We start from the raw sequence: 17,293 nt of genomic DNA on the forward strand, positions 1-17,293 counted from the left end.
GTTTGTATTCTTTAATGTGCTTGTAGCACTTGTTTCCAGCTTTACTACACAATACAGTGACCTAGATTTCAAATATTACATAGTGCCCCTTTAAAGATAGAAATCAAAAGTCTTGCATTAATGCTTACTACTGAAGAGATATCCTTAATTCAAATGACAAAGCTGTGCGGCTATTTTTGGCAAGAAGGGCATCATCAGCGGGGTAAGGCGAGGAGGCGGAATGGCGAGGGGGTAATGGTGAACCCTTCCACTGGCTCCAGACTGGGCATTTCCCCTGGCACAGGGGCAAAGGTGAAGCGTTGTAAGAGGGACGCAAAGAAGGTGAAGAGTTCCATCCTTGCCAGCTGCTCGCCCAAACACGCCCGTTTACCTGCCATGAGAATGCAAGTGAGTTAACAAGTGAATTGCACTCAGGATTGGATATAATGATTGGGTAAATTCAAAGACAGCCGTAAACAGTTTGCATTTAAAGAGAGTTCATTTCATATTCATTTGGAACAGTCTTTCTTAGGGTATTAATATGATTGTACTATACTTAACTTTGATCATTATTCTAGAAATAATAGAATAGAATAGAATATACCTTTGTTGTCATTGCTACAAAATGGGTTAACACATTGTGACAACGAAATTGGGCATGACACTCAAGTTTCACACATTCACAGTGAGGTAAAAAAGCCAAGAAGATAAAGGAACAGAGAAGATAAGGGCATTGTCATACTTTACAATTTGAATAAACTTTGAATGCTTTCTTTTTTCATTTTCAAAATGAACAACTTGTTTCATCATAATCATTATGCTGAACCATTTCATTTAAAGTATGGTCAAATAGACTTAGTCAACCATCAACACATTTGGCTAGAAAATCACAATGAGCCAGCACTGGTGAGCTTTATTCAGAACAGGTCAGCGGACCCCTCAGCTGTCCTAAGAGGACACCCTGGTGCCCCTATGCATCACATTGGAGACGGCTGGTTTATGCTTTACCATAGTTTGAGTAGACCTAGCCTAGAAGTTCGAGCTGATGTAGTCTAATCATAATGCCCATGCAAAATATATATTTTTCATAGCTCCTACATTAATTTGTAGTGCGTAGTGAGTTGGTTCAGGTGTTATAACTGCATTCAAATGTTAAAATAAACGCATTCAATGCCAAACGTGAAAACATTTTTCCCATTGTTTGTGAACAAATGTAGTGCTTTCAATCCTTTGTAATCCGTGATTATAATATGTGAGGTGGGTTTCTAGTGTAGGCTGAATAATAAATCACAATACTAAAAACTAAGTCAAAATTTGGGGGTTGACATTATTTAATAATGCAACCCGTCTGAGAACAGAAAATCCGGATCTGTCCTATATTTCGTTTTTGCAACACCAACCTTTGACACGCAGTCAGGGGAGGTAAGTGAGGCTATGCATCATAGAAATGTGTTATATTATTCATTCATGCCTATGCTTACTTTGCACAATGTTGCCTATTTTGCACTACCGCATATTACACTAATACGATCCCAAAACTGTATGTAAACACCCTACATGTCCGCACTTTCTTATGCGGCATTAGCTCAGGAGAAAGAGTGCTCGTCTTGGGATCAAGAGGTCGCAGGTTCGATTCCCGGCTCCTCCGTGTTACATGTCGAAGTGTCCTTGGGTAAGACACTGAACCCCTAATGCCCCCAATAAGCAGGTTAGCGCCTTACATGGCTGCCAGGCCGCTATTGGGAAATGTGAAGCACACTGTAAAGCGCTTTGGGAAGTCTTGACTTGAAAAGCGCTATATAAATGCAGATCATTTCATTTTCATTTCATTTCATAAATATTGTGTAAATTATCCTTTATCTTTTTTTAAAAATGTTTTAATCCTCACTGTAAAATGTGAAACTGGAGTGCCACGTCCAATTTCCTTGTCACAATATGTTCAACCCATTTTGTAACAATGATAATAAAGGTATATTCTATTCTATTAGGTCATATTTATGGGCAGCACGGCAGCGCAATGGTTAGCGCGTGTGCGGCACAATTCTGAGGTCATGAGATTGAACCTTCCTGAGTGGAGTTTGCATGTTCTCCCCGTGCTTGCGTGGGTTTCCTCCGGGCACTCTGGTATCCTCCCACGTCCCAAAAACATGCATGTCAGGTTAATTGGCCGGTCTGAATTTTCCCGAGGTATGAATGAGCAAGTGAGTCGTATGTCCCTTAACCTTCTGATACTATTTTTTTCCCGATTCCCTTCCTCCTACCCACGTGTAAGACACTTGCCATCAGTTCAACCACTCCCCCAGTCGGTTTTTCTTTCTTTGTTCCTTTTTTCCTTTTGGTGTTTAATCAAACAATGTGTGTCTTCAGTTTCCATTACTTTCGGATTATTGATTCTTATCAAAAATTCATGAACTGTAATTAAAAGAATTAAAAGTAAAGTTAATGTAGCAAGTTTGCCTCCAGACTGTAAAACTAATCCAATTATCCATCCAATGTTCCCTGTAATTGTCCACGGGTCTGAGCGTTCACACAAAGTCGGTGAGCAACGCTTGAAACAACAGTGAGCAACCATAATCCCAAGTGTGGCAAGATAATTAATTATCAAACATGTCCAAAACTTGATATCAAGTTACATTTTGCCGAGTTTCCGGCAATGCAAAATTATTTTTCTCCTTTAAATGAATTGACTCATGTACTATTGCAGAGGTTGTACGGCCTACAAACGTTGTTTTGTTCTTACAATTCTTTCACAAAATATCCATTTCTTTTTTTTTCCAGATAAATTTTGTCGTATAATATTAACATTTTTGGGGGCTTATTTAGTCGGTTGCAAGATACAGAACTGTACTTAATCACATTTTTAGTGGAAGTACAATGTTGGCAACAAGATTCACTTGATATCATTGGAAATTATTTGAATGCAACACAAACTTTTTCTTCTTTTTTCCTTGTTTTTTTTCTACTTTTTAAAAAATTCTTTTAAAAAAAGTCTTATTGTGTTTACTTTTTCCGAGCTGTTACTTTTTTCTTTTTGTTCTCTATTTACTTTTTTCCTGTTTCTTTCTTTTCTTTTTTTCTGGCTTTTTTCTAAAATTTTCCTTCTCCTTTTTCTCTTCCTTTTGTTTCTTTTTTTCTCAGCTTTTCACTACTTTTTCATTTTGGTCGTTTTTTTCTTTTTTCTTCTATTCCCCCCTTCTTTTAAGTCATTTTGTGCATAATTTTACATAATATTTGGTCATGTTGGGATGAAAGAAGCAAAAACAACCCGAAGAGCCGTTTAGGACCCGAAAAAGCCGGTTCCTTTTAGTGAGCCGAGCCGAAGAAGCCCGTTCCCGACAAACTCTACTAACTTTACTCAACTTAGTTCTACTTCGACTCGACTTCAAAATACCGCATTTAGGACACAACGTCAGGGGAACCCGTGTATTTTTACCTTCATGCACTGTAACTTTGACTTAAGTCGCTTCTTAATTAGTAATTTTGAGCCCTCATTTTTGTGCGCTGGCTAGATATTCTTGTGCGCTGAGAATGTGCGAGCAGTGCGCAATTGCGCACGCGCGCAGCTTAGAGGGGACACTGCATCCAACTAAACTTTATGGTGAATCGCTGGGGTTATCTATTGACCAATTTGGTAACTGCTCAAATAAAGAATACTCCCTAAAAGCTGAAAAAAAATATCAAAATTGAAGCAAACTCCTTACAGTTTCTCTGTGAATCATTTCTTTGCAAATCTGACTGTGACACCAACCTGCAGAAAAGGGCAGAAACGCATCTCTTTTGCGAAATCGGCCCTCCGAATCCAGAAAGTGTTGCGGGTTGAACGTTTTGGGGGTCTCCCATTCGTTCTCGTCAAAAAGAACCGACGTCAGGTTGGTTACGATGGGGGTGCCCTGAAATATGAGTAGGAGGTGATGTCATATTTTGCTTATTTTGTATTAACCAGCCTTGTACCTTTGGAATAATGTATCCTCCTAGCGTGGTCTCCTTTGTGGCCATCTTGGGGAATCCCAGGGGGACAATGTTGCTCATCCTTTGAACTTCATATATGACAGCTTCGGTGTAGGGCATGTTTGGCCGGTCAGAAAGTGTGGGTGGACGGGATTCTCCAATCACATCGTCGATCTCTGTTTGGACTTTCTCTGTAAAGAACGTGTAAAAAAAGCACATTGTTCCCCATTGAGATCCAAATCTTGACGGTCGCTCTCACTCTGTATGTCCGGGTAATGAATCATGTAGACCAGAGCCCAACGCAAGGTGGTGGCCGAAGTTTCAGTGCCAGCCTCCATGAGGTCCAGGATGGTGCCCACTAGAGTTGTAACGTTGAATTTGGCTGCAGGGTCTCCTTTCAGCTTCAGAATGACAGGGAGTGATAAAAGCAGACACTTAACAATAGTTCATTTTGATTTTTTTCACTGTCACTTTGAAGAAATGTAATAAATAATAACATTAAACCCACTGGTTGGTGCTAGTGAACTGGAAAGAAAACCCTCACCGAAGTAAGTTAAAATAAAAGCATGAGTCCAAAAATATACTTCAACAAATAATTATATTTACCGTAAATTTCGGACTATAGAGCGCACCTGATTATAAGCCGCACCCACCACATTATAAGAGGAAAACCGATTTTGTACATACACAAGCCGCACCTGTATACATACACAAGCCGCACCTGTATATAAGCCGCATGCGCCCAAATTAAAAAAATGTAACACAAGCACAAAATTAACCCAAACCCGACTTTAAGTCCCGCGATTGAAACTGAATGTCTTTCATTAAAGTACACAGTCCAAAATTCACAGCCGGCAAAATGAACGGAAAATGATACCGGTACTTAAGGTTTGATGCATTGTTATATGGAATCAGCCAGTCTACGGTTTCAGGCCTGCAGCTGTTGCATGACCTTTATCTGTCCCACGTAAGGAACGCATTACACCTATTCTGGCTTCTCTTTACTGGATGTCCGTGCATTTCCGGGTTCATTTTAAGATTCTTTTATTTGTTTTTAAATATTTAAATGGCCTTGCCCCTCCCTACCTCAGTGAGCTGCTTCACTGTAATGTTCTTGCTCGGTGCCTCAGGTCACCCGTTTAGCTGCTGCTGGAGGTACCCAGGTATAAAAAAAAAACTCAGAGGGTATGGATCCTTATCTGTTGCTGCTCCTAAACCAGGGGTGTAAAACTCGTTTTAGCTCGGGGCCACATGCTAGTGCGGACTAGTGGATTACAGTATAGCAAAAGAAAGAGGGTGAAAAAGAGAGAGAGAAAGGAAAGGAAAAGAGAGAAAGGAAAAAAAAGAGAGAAGTAAAGAGAAACAAATGAAAGGGAGAGAGAAATAAAGAGAGCACAATATAAAAAGGGATACATAGGAGAAAGAAGGATACAAAAAAAGAGAGTAAGATATAGAATGGGAGAAAGCGAAAAAGGGAGAGAGAAAGCAAACAAAAGAATGGTAAAAGAGAAGGAGAAAGAGACAGGGAAAATGAGCGACTGTGAGATACTGAGAGAGAGAGAAAGAGGGAGAGAGAGAGAGAGAGAGAGAGAGAGAGAGAGAGAGAGAGAGAGAGAAAGATGGCGGAAGAGAGAAAGTGAAAAAAGTTATGGTTGAAGAGAGAGGGAGAGAGAAAAAAAAGAGAAAGTGAAAGTGTGGAAAAAAACAGCTCAACAGAGAGAAATAAAAAGACAGGGTGAGAAAGAAAGAAGAGAATGAAAGAAAGAGTGAAAGCAAGAAAGAGAGAGATAGAAAGAGAGAGTTAAAAGTGAGAAGAAAATAAGAGCATGAGAAAGACATAAAATGAGAGGAAGAAAGAGAGAGGCCGCTACAGTTGTTTTGTGAGTGGCACCTGGCTTTGGCGACACCGAGTGGCCATATTTAAAACTTCAACTCATTGTCCTATTGTGCTTCATTTTGTAATGTCTCGCGGGCCAGATTGAAAGCCTTGGCGGGCCTGATCCGGCCCGCGGGCCACATGTTTAACACCTGTGTCCTAAACTGTGGGGCAATTTCCCCCATGCACATCAGACAGGCTCCTTCACTGCCCAGTTTTAAAACCCCACTTAAAAATTCATTTTTATTCCTTGGCTTTTGACCAAGCGTGAGGGTTTGTTCCCGTTTATATCAGTTATTTACCGTAAATTCCGGACTATAAGCCGCTACTTTTTTCCCAAATGTTCAGCCCTGCGGCTTATTCACTGAAGCAGACAATTTATGGAATTTTTCTAACGGCCACCAGCGGCGCTAGAGTATAAATGTAAAATCAAGACCAGTAGAATATGTGCGCCAAGAAAGACTGCAACCTCTAAGTTTAAGCATACATTGTCTGTAAAGTTAAGGTACGTTCCGATAATGAGGGAGACGCCCTTGATGGCGATAGTTATGAGGGGAAAGTTGAGGACGATCTTCCGTGAATTTCACAAATAAGGGCTGCTTTTTTTTAATAGGCGCGTTTGATACATTGCGAGCGTGATCCTACTAGCGTGTTGGTACCTTTCAAAGGCACGGTTTGGGATGAAAGTTATATTATTATTATTAAAGCTTTGAAAACTCTCTCGGTGTACCGTCTTTCTTCGTAAATATGTGTAACCATGTATAATATGTATTTGCAACTGTATATTTTTGTAATGTATTTATTTTATAGATTTATTCGGTTATGTGTTCTACGGACGAATCAAAAAGAAGGGGCAGAGCACACGCGGGCTGATGGGAATTGGGGTAAAGCTGAGTTACCGGTAGATCTGTCTGTTGTCGCAGCGGACAATAGTGGATATATATTTCTCCCACCCTTAACTTTGGAAATATACATTTTGTTTCCTTGGATTACTTTCAACGGGACCCGTACTTTACAAGTCTGCATCATACGTTAATTACGGGTATCGTTTACAGTTTGTGACGCCAACTGTGACTCTAGAAGTATGTACAATCTATGCAGTTACAATCGTGGAGCTTACAGTCCGTTCTGGGTTAAACTTGTGTTTTAATGCGGGCGCACGCGGCTTATACATGGGTGCGGCTTGTATAAGAACAAAAGTAGCAGATCACCCAAAAAATGGTGGATGCGGCTTATAATCAGGTGCGCTCTATAGTCCGGAATTTACTGTACTTAAATTCGTAGAAATATGAATTTTACAGACTGCGACGACCAACCTTCTCTATCTCGTCAAGGTATGCGTCAATATAGTCACGGGGTTGGTCAGGGTTCCACTGCTCCTGGTGCTTTTTCACTTCTTTATAAAGGAATTGCTCAATCTTTTTGTAGTTGGCCAAGACCGTCTGGTGCGGGCCCGGCAAGTACTTGAACAGCCATGGGAAGGCATTGTACAACTGTGGACGAAAAAAATAAAGTTAAATGTTAGGTTTGTTGAGAGGTTTCGGTAGCTGTTCTCGCCAGGGCGCCCACCTGTGCGGCATGTGTGCCAGAGAGCATAATGGCCTCATTGTCCAGCTCGAGAAACTTGCGGAAGATCTGGTCAGTGTACTCAAAGCGGTGTCCGAACAGCACCGAGTAGATGACGTTGCCCACGCCATTGGTTAGCGTGTAGTGAGGGTTGAAAGGCTTACCTGGGAATGACAACAAGGATGTTTGCAACGCCATCATGCGAGATTAAAACTTGTTGTTTATAATTCTGGAGCAGGGGTCCTCCAACCAATGTTCCCTGTAATTTTCCTTACGGGTCTGAGCGTTCACACAAAGTCGGTGAGCAACGCTTGAAACAACAGTGAGCAACGGCAATTCCAAGTGTGGCAAGATAATTAATGATCAAACATGTCCAAAACTTGACATCAAGTTACATATTGCTGAGTTTCCGGCAACGCAAAATTATTTTTCTCTTTTGAATGAATTGACTCATGAATGATTGCAAAGGTTGTACAGCCTTCAAACATCATTTGTTTTTACAATTCATTTATAAGATTTCCATTTCTTTTTTTTTTCTGATATATTTTATAGATAGATAGATAGATAGATAGATAGATACTTTATTCATCCCCTAAGGGAAATTCACATTTCCAGCAGCATCCCTGAGCTGAGAACAATACAATAATAAAGCCAAAAGAATACAATATACAAATACCCAGTGTGACGTGCAAATGCCCACTTTAGCATGTTATATAGAGTAACTAAATAGTGCTACACAGAATACATAATGCAGTAAGATTCGGTAATATCCAATGTTGGTGGTGTGGTTTAATGTGGGCCTTTACTCTGCCGGGTGGAGTTAAAGAGCCTCATGGCATGAGGAAGAAAAGATCTCTTCAGTCTGTCCGTAGTACAAGACAGTGACAGCAGTCTGTCACTGAAACTGCTCTTCTGTCCGGAGATAATGCTGTGAAGCGGATGCGATGGATTGTCCATGATTGACCTCAGCTTTTTCAGTGCCTGTCTCTCAGCTACTGTTGTTAGGCTGTCCAGCTCTTTGCCCACAACAGAGCTCGCTTTCCTAGCCAGTTTATTGAGACGAGAGGCATCCTTCTTCTTGACGCTGCCTCCCCAACACGCTGCCGCATAGAAGAGGGCGCTTGCCACTACTGTCTCGTAGAATATCGCATAATATTAACATTTTTGGGGGCTTATTTAGTCGGTTGTAAGATACAGAACTGTACTTATTCACATTTTTTAGTGGAAGTACAATGTTGGCAAGATTCACTTGATATGATTGGAAATTATTTGAATGCAACACAAACTTTTTCTTATTTTTTCCGTCTTTATTTCTACTTTTTTTAAAATTCCTTTTAAAAAAATCTCATTGTGTTTATTTTTTCCGAGCTGTTACTTTTTTTTGTTCTCTATTTACTTTTTTTCTACATTTTTTTCTTTTCTTCTGGCTTTTTTCTAAATTTTTCTTTCTTTTTTACTCTTCGTTTTGTTTTTTTCTCAGCTTTTTACTCCTTTTTCATTTTGGTATTTTTTTTCTTTTTTGTTCTATTCCCCCTTCCTTTAAGTCATTTTGTGCATAATTTTACATAATATTTGGTCATGTTGGGATGAAAGAAGCAAAAACAACCTGAAGAGCCATTTAGGAATCGAAAGAGCCGGTTCCTTTTAGTGAGCCGAGCCAAAGAAGCCGGTTTTCGACAAACTCTACGAACTTTACTTTTCAACTTCGTTCGAAATTGACTTCAAAATACTGTACGGCATTTAGGACACAACGTCAGGGTAACCCGTGTATTTTTATCTTCATGCACTGTAACTTTGACTTAAGTGGCTTTTTATTTAGTAATTTTGAGCCCTCATTTTTGTGCGCTGGCTAGATTTTCTTGTGCGCTGAGAAAGTGCGAGAAGTGCGCAATTGCGCACGCGCGCAGCTTAGAGGGAACACTGCTCCCAACTTTGTTAAAGCCAAGATAAATAAAATAATTAACAACTTAAAATAACAACTTAGCACGTTATTAATATTTTGTTACTATGTTGTTACTATGTTGTTACTAGGTTGATTATTTTTTACACGATTGACAATTGAATTGCGAGGTCGTATCTCCATGGATAATTGTCGTCTGGTTGTTGGCCTGGTCTGGAGCAAACTAGCTTTTGAGTAATCACCATAGTAACTAAACTGAGTTAAAACGCTCCAGAGGGTCATCAAAACAGCCCAGAAAATCGTCAGTTGCTCTCTGCCCAGTCTGGAGGACATTGCCTGCTCTCGCTACCTCAGCAGAGCAGAAAACATCATCAAGGACTTTTCTCACCACCTCTTCGACCTGCTGCCTTCCGGCAAGCGCTACAGGTCACACAGACAAAAACAAACAGACTCAGAGACAGTTTCTTCCCCAGTACCATTACCACCCTAAGCAGACACCGCACAAAAAACTGAAAAACTCTTGCAAAAAGACTACCTCGTACGAACGTAAAATGGTACTCAGGTCTATGTTTTCTACTCACCTTGCACAATGTTGACCATTTTTTTGCACCATGATGACTATTTTTTGCACCAAATGCATATGTTGACTATTTTTTGCACTATGATGACTATTTTTGCACCAAATGCATATTGCACAAACCCTTACGATACCAAACTGTATGTAACATCCTACATGCCAACATTTCTTGTGTAAATATTGTGTAAATAATAACTATAACCTTATCCTCCTTGTTTTATAACCTTATCTTCTCTGTTCCTTTATCTTCTTGGTTTTTTACCTCACTGTGAATGTGTGAAACTGGAGTGTCATGCCCAATTTCGTTGTCACAATATGTTAACCCACTTTGTAACAATGACAATAAAGGTATATTCTATTCTATTCTATTCTATTAAATGAAACCTGCTTTCATGCAACCAACGTGAGGCTATATTCAGCCAAAATATTCACATATCCCGGCTTAATCCTTTATCTTTGTTTCGTGCAATACCTCCCTGGAAACCCAAATTAAGATAACGGAGGATGAACTTTTATGCAGGACTTGCCTTGCTCCTCTCTAAATGCCTCGCACAGGAAGCCACACTCCACTTGGATGTATTTCTCCAGAGATTGCTGCCCCCCCTCAAAGTAGCGCATGTGTGAAATGGTAAACTTTCTGTGCTTCTTCCACGGGTAACCATTGCTCAGCGCCACACCTGCAAAAAACATTGACAGTGAGTCAGCATTGTCACCATCACAAAGGTTAGCTTTATTCTGAAACTCATAGGACCAGTTCTTATTCAAGCCCCTGTGTCACAAAGGTTTCACCATCCCTACCCTTTTCCTTTTGTCCACGGCGTATACAAAAAGAATGCTTGATCTTGAAAACAATCTTGTTTAAACACTGTGTAACTTCACTTTCAGATGAGTGAAAATGAATCATTACCGTGATTGACTGTGAATCAGTTTAATATTCACGGTTCACTGTTCTACCGCATGGTTCGTTGGGGCACCAATGAGGATGCAACTCTGGACAGCTTTCTCCTCTGTTAACGGTTCCACGCCTGTTTTTGGGTCGTGGTGAAGTTGGCACCAGTCCATTTCCTAATGTTGTCGGACAGACTGAAGAGATCTTTTCTTCCTCATGCCATGAGGCTCTTTAACTCCACCCGGCGGAGTAAAGGCCCACATTAAACCACACCCCCTACATTGCATATTACCTTACTTTTATTGCAGTGTGTATTTTATGTAGCACTATTTAAATACTCTATACAACACGCTACAGTGGGTATTAGCACGTCACATTGGGTATTTGTATATTGTATTCCTTTTGCTTTATTATTGTATTGTTCTCAGCGAAGGGATGCTGCTGGAAATGTGAATTTCCCTGCGGGGATGAATAAAGTATCTATCTATCTATCTATCTATCCATCTAATCTTTTTTGGTCTTCCTCTCCTCCCGCCCCCTTGGACCGTGCCCTGGAGAATACTTTGGACCAGTCCTAATGACCGTGTGTCGTGACCATACCACTGAACCCCCTTCACATGCTCTGTCTGTAACCGCATCTGTGGATCCAGGATCGGACTCTTCAAACATCAGCAGACTCACAATTAAAAGAAGATGGTCATCATCGAATCGATGGACAACCCCAAGCAAGCAAGCATAGCAAGACTGAAGTTTCCATCTGCGCACAGTTGACAACAGTTCTTCGTAGGGTCGAATGTGGAAAGTTTTGTTTGTCACATAGGCTAAGGAGCTGATGCCTAGAAGTTTCCTGTATCATTGCATCTCCACAGCCTGGATTTTCTTTTCCAGTTTTCTGTGATAATCCGTGTCTCGCAAGCGTAGAGGAAGATGGAAGTAACCAGCGCTTGCATGAGTCTGATCTTTTATTTCCAGGGTTGGGCAGGGTTACTTTAACTGGATTACTTTCAATTACTTTTGGATTACTCCAATACCAAATATGCCAATAAAAGACAAAGTAAACTAAATATGAATAAAATTATGACTCACAACACGTGGTAAGCTTTCTCTCTTGACTTTGATCTCTTTGATCTCCGGCAAAACTAACATAAAATGCGACAGGAACAAAATGAAAATAAATCCAAACAGCTTGCCAACATCATTTTTGCCGTTCCATGTGTTCCGTTACTCCCCAAGCCTGCACAAAATGTAGTAATTTTATTCATATTTAGTTTCTTCTGTCTTTTATTAGCATATTTGGTATTGGAGTAATCCAAAAGTAATTGAAAGTAATCAAGTTAAAGTAACCCTACGCAACCCTGTTTATTTCACTGCTATATTCTTGCTCCCCCTGATGGGTTCAAGTCTGGCAAGTGCGGCTGTAGTTTGACCTACTCTCTCCATTATTTCTGGTTCTGACCTCTCTTCTGATATGACAGCTCCAATATGTTTAAATTTGGTTAAACTAAACTGAACTGAACTGAACTGAACTGAACCAATAACAAACCCAGACCAAAACAAAACAACAAAAACCCAAAACTTTTCATCCCTAGAAATCATGTTGAGAAGGGTAAAACAAAAAAAATGGATATTATTGGCCAGGAAGTGTCAAACGCTCATGACATTATGACCAAAGGAGGGACAACACGATTATTCTCTTGTGAGAACAGTTGTGGAACTTTTCTGAACACACGTCACATAGCCGAGTATTAATTCATAATTTCATATTCTAGCTCGAGTTTCTTCACAGCAACGGCAAAGACAAGTTGTTCCAGAGCTCCAATCCCAAGTGTGTCAACGGCATAGACTTTAAAGGCGAGGCCATCACGTTCAAGGCCACCACTGCCGGCATCCTGGGAACCCTGACGCACTGCATCGACCTGATGGTGAAGAGGGAGGTCAGCTGGCATAAGAGGCTTGACAAGAAAATGGAAAAGAGAAGACGAATCGAGGAGAGCTACAAGTCAGCCCTCAATGATCTGAAAAAGATGTCCCACTTTGGTAGTCCAGATTATGAAGAGGGCCCGAACAGTCTCATCAATGAGGAGGAGTTCTTTGATGCGGTTGAAGCCGCTCTCGACAGACAAAGACAAAATCGAACAGTGTCAAACAGAGAAGACCAGAATCAAGAGATCCAGTCCACTTCCACCAGCAGACATCTTCTTCAGCTCTGGTTTTTACAGGTTATCCGAGCAGGTGGAGGAGATGGTGCAGAGTCACATGACCTACTCACTCCAAGAACTACATCAAGGAGAAGAAGGCGGGGGTCAAGGAGTTTGACGACAAGAAGGTGGAGCTGAAGGAGAACCTGATCGCCGGTGCCCTTGGAGGTATGGCGCCCGCCCCGATACTGGGAGGTTGTGGTTCCAGCCTCAACCGAGTCATAACCTAAGACTTAAACATTGATACCCGTTGCCTCCCTGCTTGGCGTTCAGCATTAGGGGTCACCTAATGATTGAGCGAGGGGGCTGGGAATCCCCTCCTCTGAATCAATCTCCCAAAAACAGTCAGAAATGACTCTAGCCACCTCCCACTAGGGGGATATGGCTGTGGTATATAATTATAATATTCTAGTTTGTAGATGAGCTGGATTCTATCAAAGCTGACTTCTGGATCACTTGTGAGTCAATAACAGAGCAAGAAAAAAAATGAACATATTACAAATACATTCACACCAACAGTATAAAGAATTGTAAGTTTTTTATTGTTTATCGACCATTCCAGTTCAAGACTTTTATAAGAATGGGGTCACTCACCGAAAGCATTGAACGCATCATCGAAGAGCGGGACGATGGGCCGCTCTACAAAGCTGTCAAGCTGGTTGACAAGCGCCTCTTTGACCATGCGGTAGCCCATGACGAACACCGTCTTCTCGCTGCCCTGCCTCAAGCTGAACATAGGGCCATACGTCTTTGCCAACTGCCATTAGAATTACATGACAATGAGATGTTGATAAAAGAGATTTGCACGTGAAGACTATTCGTGATTTCATTTAGAAAAGGTATAACCTCTGCTAAAGAAGAAAATTGGTTGAATGAAAATTGCTGGGCAAGACCACGTCTAATTTGTGGCGCAGGTAATCAATGCAATTTTAGAGTTAGGTCGATTACCTTACATCTCTGAATAAAAGACACAATAAGAGACAATATACATTAAATTAAGCTCATGAGGAGATGTAACCAGCTCAAGACCTGATTCTTATTTGACCACAATCTGAGCGTCTTCTCTATTTTATTAAAACCAGTTCATTCACAGAGTTGTTGGGGAGGGGTGTTTAACATATCAAACAGGACACCTGTGTTAAAAAACAAGGAATCCATAAAATAGACCAACATAGGAATGTAGCTTGACTCTAGAGGCAAATGGTTGATTGATTTGAGCAGAGGATAAAACTCTTTGATGTAAGGAAATACTTAACATTTTCTGAAATGTTCAATATTTGTAGAAAATGCATTATAAATTTACATTTATCGTATCATTTTGTCAAGTCCCAAAAACTGCTGACTCATGCCTGCTTGAGTCAATACTTGGTTTTGAAAGTATTCTGAGAAAATCACTAATTTGTCAGATGTTGGATTCCTAACTATAAAAATGTACCAAACGTTTACCAAAATGTTCCAATTAGTTATTTGACTCTATTGACCAAACACGTCCTACATTCACCCAACAATCATGCATGCTCGTTTTTTGAGAGAGAAGAAAAAAAAAAAGATCAAGCAATCTGCAATTCCGCACGGGGGCGGGTTTATTCACAATAGCAGATGTAAGTGTGCCCTCCGAGACAACTACTCCACCCCGAATTTTTCCAGGATCATTTATACATTTCAACAAACATATCAAAAGACATCCCACCCTTCTCTAATTTGCTATGTGTTTCTGCAACTAGCTTTAGCTTTCTCTTATTGGCCATCTTCTCCCCGCATAATGATGTGCAGTGTCCTCCCATGGGCGTGCCAAGGAAGCCCCCTGGGCTTCACTATCCCGTCAAAGAGCGTCGCTATGTCTGGGATACTCAAAACAACACTGAGTGTTTCTACGTCATCAGGACCTTTCTGCGTCAACAGCGTCTGGATGTCCTGATTATCTTATCAGCCTTACGTCCCGTTCCCGCCGTTCCTGTAAACAACATTTTCCACTAGGGTGCCCTGACCTCACACCACAGCCCAGTCAGTGAATATCTTTTGCATTAAATGTAATTTGTATTCAATCGTATAAAATCCTTTATAGTCAAATGTATAAAATCCTTCACAGGTTAGTGTATTTTAAACCATAATTCTAACAGAAACAACAGGCAAACGTGAGCACAAAATTTATGGTAAAAGTGTGCAGAATTTTGGTTTTTCTATTTGTGAAATTAGTTTTGAAATAGACCATTCCTGGAGAAAAAAAAGATAGGACAGAACCCCCAGAAATGGAGAAGGAGATCTTCGAGTGGTTTGAAGCACAGCGACAAAATGAATAGAGTGTTTTGAATAAGTGTTCATTTTCAAGCTCCCAAGATTTCACAAGCCAAGAAATATGAAAGATTTACAATTTCCACAGTTCAGTGTACAGTACATGTTTTCTTTCTATTTCCTTTATTACGTGTCTGTTTTAGGGGGTCGGCACAAATATGAGTATGTACAGTGAATATGTAACTACATAGTTACGTTCAGAGTAATCCACTTCTTTTTGGGTCAGTAAACGGGCGGATAACGGAGTTACTTTTTAAATGAAGTAACTAGTAACTGTTATTAATCAAGGTTTTTCAGTAACGCATCCAACAAGAACGTTCAACTTTAAGAGCCACATACCTGCCCTGGTTTTACTGTTAACCTCCAGGGTAACCTGATAACTGCAAAGGGCTACCAGTTTTATAAGCATTTTTAAAATGACAAATATACACGTTATTACTATGTTATTACCAGGGTTTGGTAGGTTTACTTTAACTGGATTACTTTCAATTACTTTTGGATTACGCCAATACCAAATATGCTAATAAAAGACAAAAGAAACTAAATATGAATAAAATGACTAAATTTTGTGCAGGCTTGGGGAGTAACGGAATACATGGAACGGCAAAAAATGACGTTGGCAAGCTGTTTGGATTTATTTTCATTTTGTTTCTGTCGCATTTTATGTTCGTTTTGCTGGAGATCAAAGCCAAGAGAGAAAGCTTACCACGTGTTGTGAGTCATAATTTTATTCATATTTAGTTTATTTTGTCTTTTATTAGCATATTTGGTATTGGAGTAATCCAAAAGTAATTGAAAGTAATCCAGTTAAAGTAACCCTACCCAACCCTGGTTATTACCATGTTCCTATTATGTCATTACAAGGTTGGTATTAGAAGTAGAGTTCAAATAGGCTGAATCAACCACTAAAACTTCGGCCTTGTATAAGGGAATTTAGTAATTTTCACATATAAATGAAAAACACATTTAAAAAAGAATTTTGGAGTAATAGATCATGTAATTAAAGACTCAAATCATGTCAAAGAGTTCTAAAGTCAGTCACCTTCGTTCCAATTGATAATAAATGTTTGTTTTGTTTTATTTGCTTACACTTTCCAAAGTTTTGATGTCCGTCCCCGTGAAGACATTTCCGAGAAAAGGCAGGGGCAATGGTCCGGGTGGGAAAGTTCTGGGCCGCCGGTTTTGCAGAATATCCGCTAACAGCAGTGCCACCAAAGCAAACAGCAGCCAGCCACTGAAATCCAGACACTCAAAGAGAGCTTGAAAAATCATGACTTGTGGAGGTTTTTCACATCTGACTTTGAGGAATGCAGATTGGGTATTTTTGAGGGAAAGGAGAGGAGGAGAAAACGTTACGTAAGAAAACCTGGCACGTAGTGAAATGTAAGAGTAGAGGTTAAATGGCTTTTTACAGCCGACTGCTGATAGTGTTGACTTGAAGCGACTTCTTTGACAGTTGCTATAATTTTTTTTTTTTTATGAAATGAATTCAGTTTGCTCTTACCCCTGAAAGAACTCCAGCAATGATTTACTGGGATTAGTATCAGCGGTCAGATTACATTAGATGTTTCTGGCAATCATTAAAGAAGTGCACGTAAAATGAATCATAACAAAGAATGAAGCCAAGTCATGGAAGTACCGTATTTTCCGCACTATAAGGCGCACCTAAAAGTCTTAATTTTTTTCAAAAGCTGACCATGCGCCTTATAATACAGTGCGCCTTATATATGGATCAATATTAAGTTGCAAAGTCTTGCAACTAATGAAAGCAGCCGCCGACTAGATTTTCCCGCGAACGCGAAGTAGTCCGCGGTGTATGCTGGGATTTATATACCGGCTAACCAATGTGTCAATCATCATTTGAATCGGTCACTATTGGCTAAAGTTATTCGGAGGTAAAGGGGGCGGATCCTTTTTATCATTTACAGGCTGGCATAGGCTAAAGGGGCAAAACAAAGCCTGCAATTGGCCGAAAAAGATGAATGTGAATAGCATGTTGGGTTGACGGCATAGAGAAAACAGTATTTTACTTTTCTATACAACTGATTGTTGTCCTATGGACTGATTC

General features: G+C 40.2%; 1 protein-coding gene across 1 annotated transcript; it reads right to left on the bottom strand.

Annotated features, from left to right (window-relative positions):
* Positions 1 to 16,671, bottom strand: LOC148355472 (cytochrome P450 2J2-like). The gene is made up of 9 exons (XM_088349548.1): positions 16,315 to 16,671; positions 13,528 to 13,690; positions 10,374 to 10,523; positions 7,373 to 7,533; positions 7,120 to 7,296; positions 4,187 to 4,328; positions 3,931 to 4,118; positions 3,728 to 3,869; positions 1 to 370 (listed from the first exon to the last, which is right to left on the bottom strand). Exons 1-9 carry the CDS (start codon positions 16,495 to 16,497, stop codon positions 195 to 197), a joined length of 1,482 nt encoding a protein of 493 aa, XP_088205674.1. The 5' UTR covers positions 16,498 to 16,671; the 3' UTR covers positions 1 to 194.
* Between the last annotated feature and the right edge of the window lie 622 nt (positions 16,672 to 17,293).

This window comes from Urocampus carinirostris, chromosome 12, assembly GCF_059441175.1.
Source record: "Urocampus carinirostris isolate Australia breed hairy pipefish chromosome 12, RoL_Ucar_1.0, whole genome shotgun sequence".
In the NCBI taxonomy this organism is placed as follows: Eukaryota; Metazoa; Chordata; class Actinopteri; order Syngnathiformes; family Syngnathidae; genus Urocampus; species Urocampus carinirostris.